Consider the following 1276-nt stretch of genomic DNA (forward strand, 5'->3'; position numbering starts at 1 on the left):
CTCATCGTACAAGATGTATTCTAATTTATGTGTTTTAAATTAATGAATAATAATGTCACAATACTAATAACACTATTTATTTGTCAATGGATGGATGTTAATGCATGTTGAAAAAGTTCAGGAATTGTAATGTTAAGTAATACAAACAAAGGACCTCAGCATGGAAAAACTGTGTGTGTTACCTCATAATCAAGGGATCCCTTGAAAGATATGGTTCCCGTCTGCTCTCCTTTTCTTTGCTGAATGAAGAAGTCAGCACTGGAGGCAGAGGGAGACACGGAGACGATTCTCAGCGTGAACTGAGCGTTTGCTGTGCCAGGCTGGTCGTCATCAGTTGCCAGCATTGTGAACAGAACCTTACCTTTGGGTAAAACAATACAAAGAGGATCAGGTGAAATGTTGCTCTTTCACCTGGAAACCAGCCGGTTTAAACCAGTTTTGTATATTTGAGTCATACCTTGTTGTGTTGATTCATCTACTGCGATTTCATACACATCCCGATTAAAAACAGGAGCGTGGTCGTTAACATCCAGAATATCGATATCCACAGCAACTACTGTGCGTTTTTTAGAAAGATAGATCTGCAAGTCAACAAAATAACAGTCAGTATCAACTATTAAAAATACTTATTTAACTTAGTCACTGCTTATTGTAGGACTTACTCTCAGTTTCTGGTACTCCTCATAGTCAACTTTTCTATGAGCGTAAACTGAGCCGTTTCTGTCCACAGAGAGAATTCCTTTGGGGTCTTTGTCGATGCCCTGTCCATGAATGGCGTACTCTTCTATAACTTTCTTCTCAATATTTAACTTAAAAAGGATGGAAACGATTCTAAATGATTCATTTGGTTGAGAACAAACTCAGAATTCTATGCTCTTACAAAAACGTATATTGCTTTTAATTGAATCAGTTGATATTCTGCTATAAAGTGGCCAGTTACTATAGAAAGGTTTCAGTATAACCTACATCTCCCAGTTTATATGGGAAAGGACCAGTGTGCTCTTCTTCCATGGTCAGGAAATCCACAATCCAGGCTCGCTTTTTGCGCATGTTTAGTTTTGATGGGGTTGCACTCTGAATACAGACACTCTGAAAAAGAGAAAATTACACAAAACATTGCAATTTATCAATTAGAAACTCAATAATATATTCCATTCATTTCAAATTCTTACCTTTTAGCTATCGTGTTCTGGAGGATAATAAGGTAATGGTAACACTATATTTTAAAAAACAATTCTTACTATTAACTAGCATGCATATTACTAGCATATTGGCT

The 1276-nt window shown here is 36.6% G+C and overlaps 1 protein-coding gene across 1 annotated transcript; it reads right to left on the minus strand.

Annotated features, from left to right (window-relative positions):
* Positions 1–182: 182 nt before the first annotated feature.
* LOC107576631 (cadherin-like protein 26) lies at positions 183–1050 on the minus strand (the record flags this gene model as incomplete). Its single annotated transcript, XM_016262776.1, has 4 exons — positions 967–1050; positions 663–809; positions 458–581; positions 183–361 (listed from the first exon to the last, which is right to left on the minus strand). Coding segments are annotated over exons 1-4 (534 nt in total), but the record flags the coding sequence as incomplete, so codon positions are not given.
* Positions 1051–1276: the final 226 nt, after the last annotated feature.

This window comes from Sinocyclocheilus grahami, unplaced genomic scaffold (genome assembly GCF_001515645.1).
Source record: "Sinocyclocheilus grahami isolate Dianchi unplaced genomic scaffold, SAMN03320097.WGS_v1.1 scaffold4067.1, whole genome shotgun sequence".
Taxonomy (NCBI): domain Eukaryota; kingdom Metazoa; phylum Chordata; class Actinopteri; order Cypriniformes; family Cyprinidae; genus Sinocyclocheilus; species Sinocyclocheilus grahami.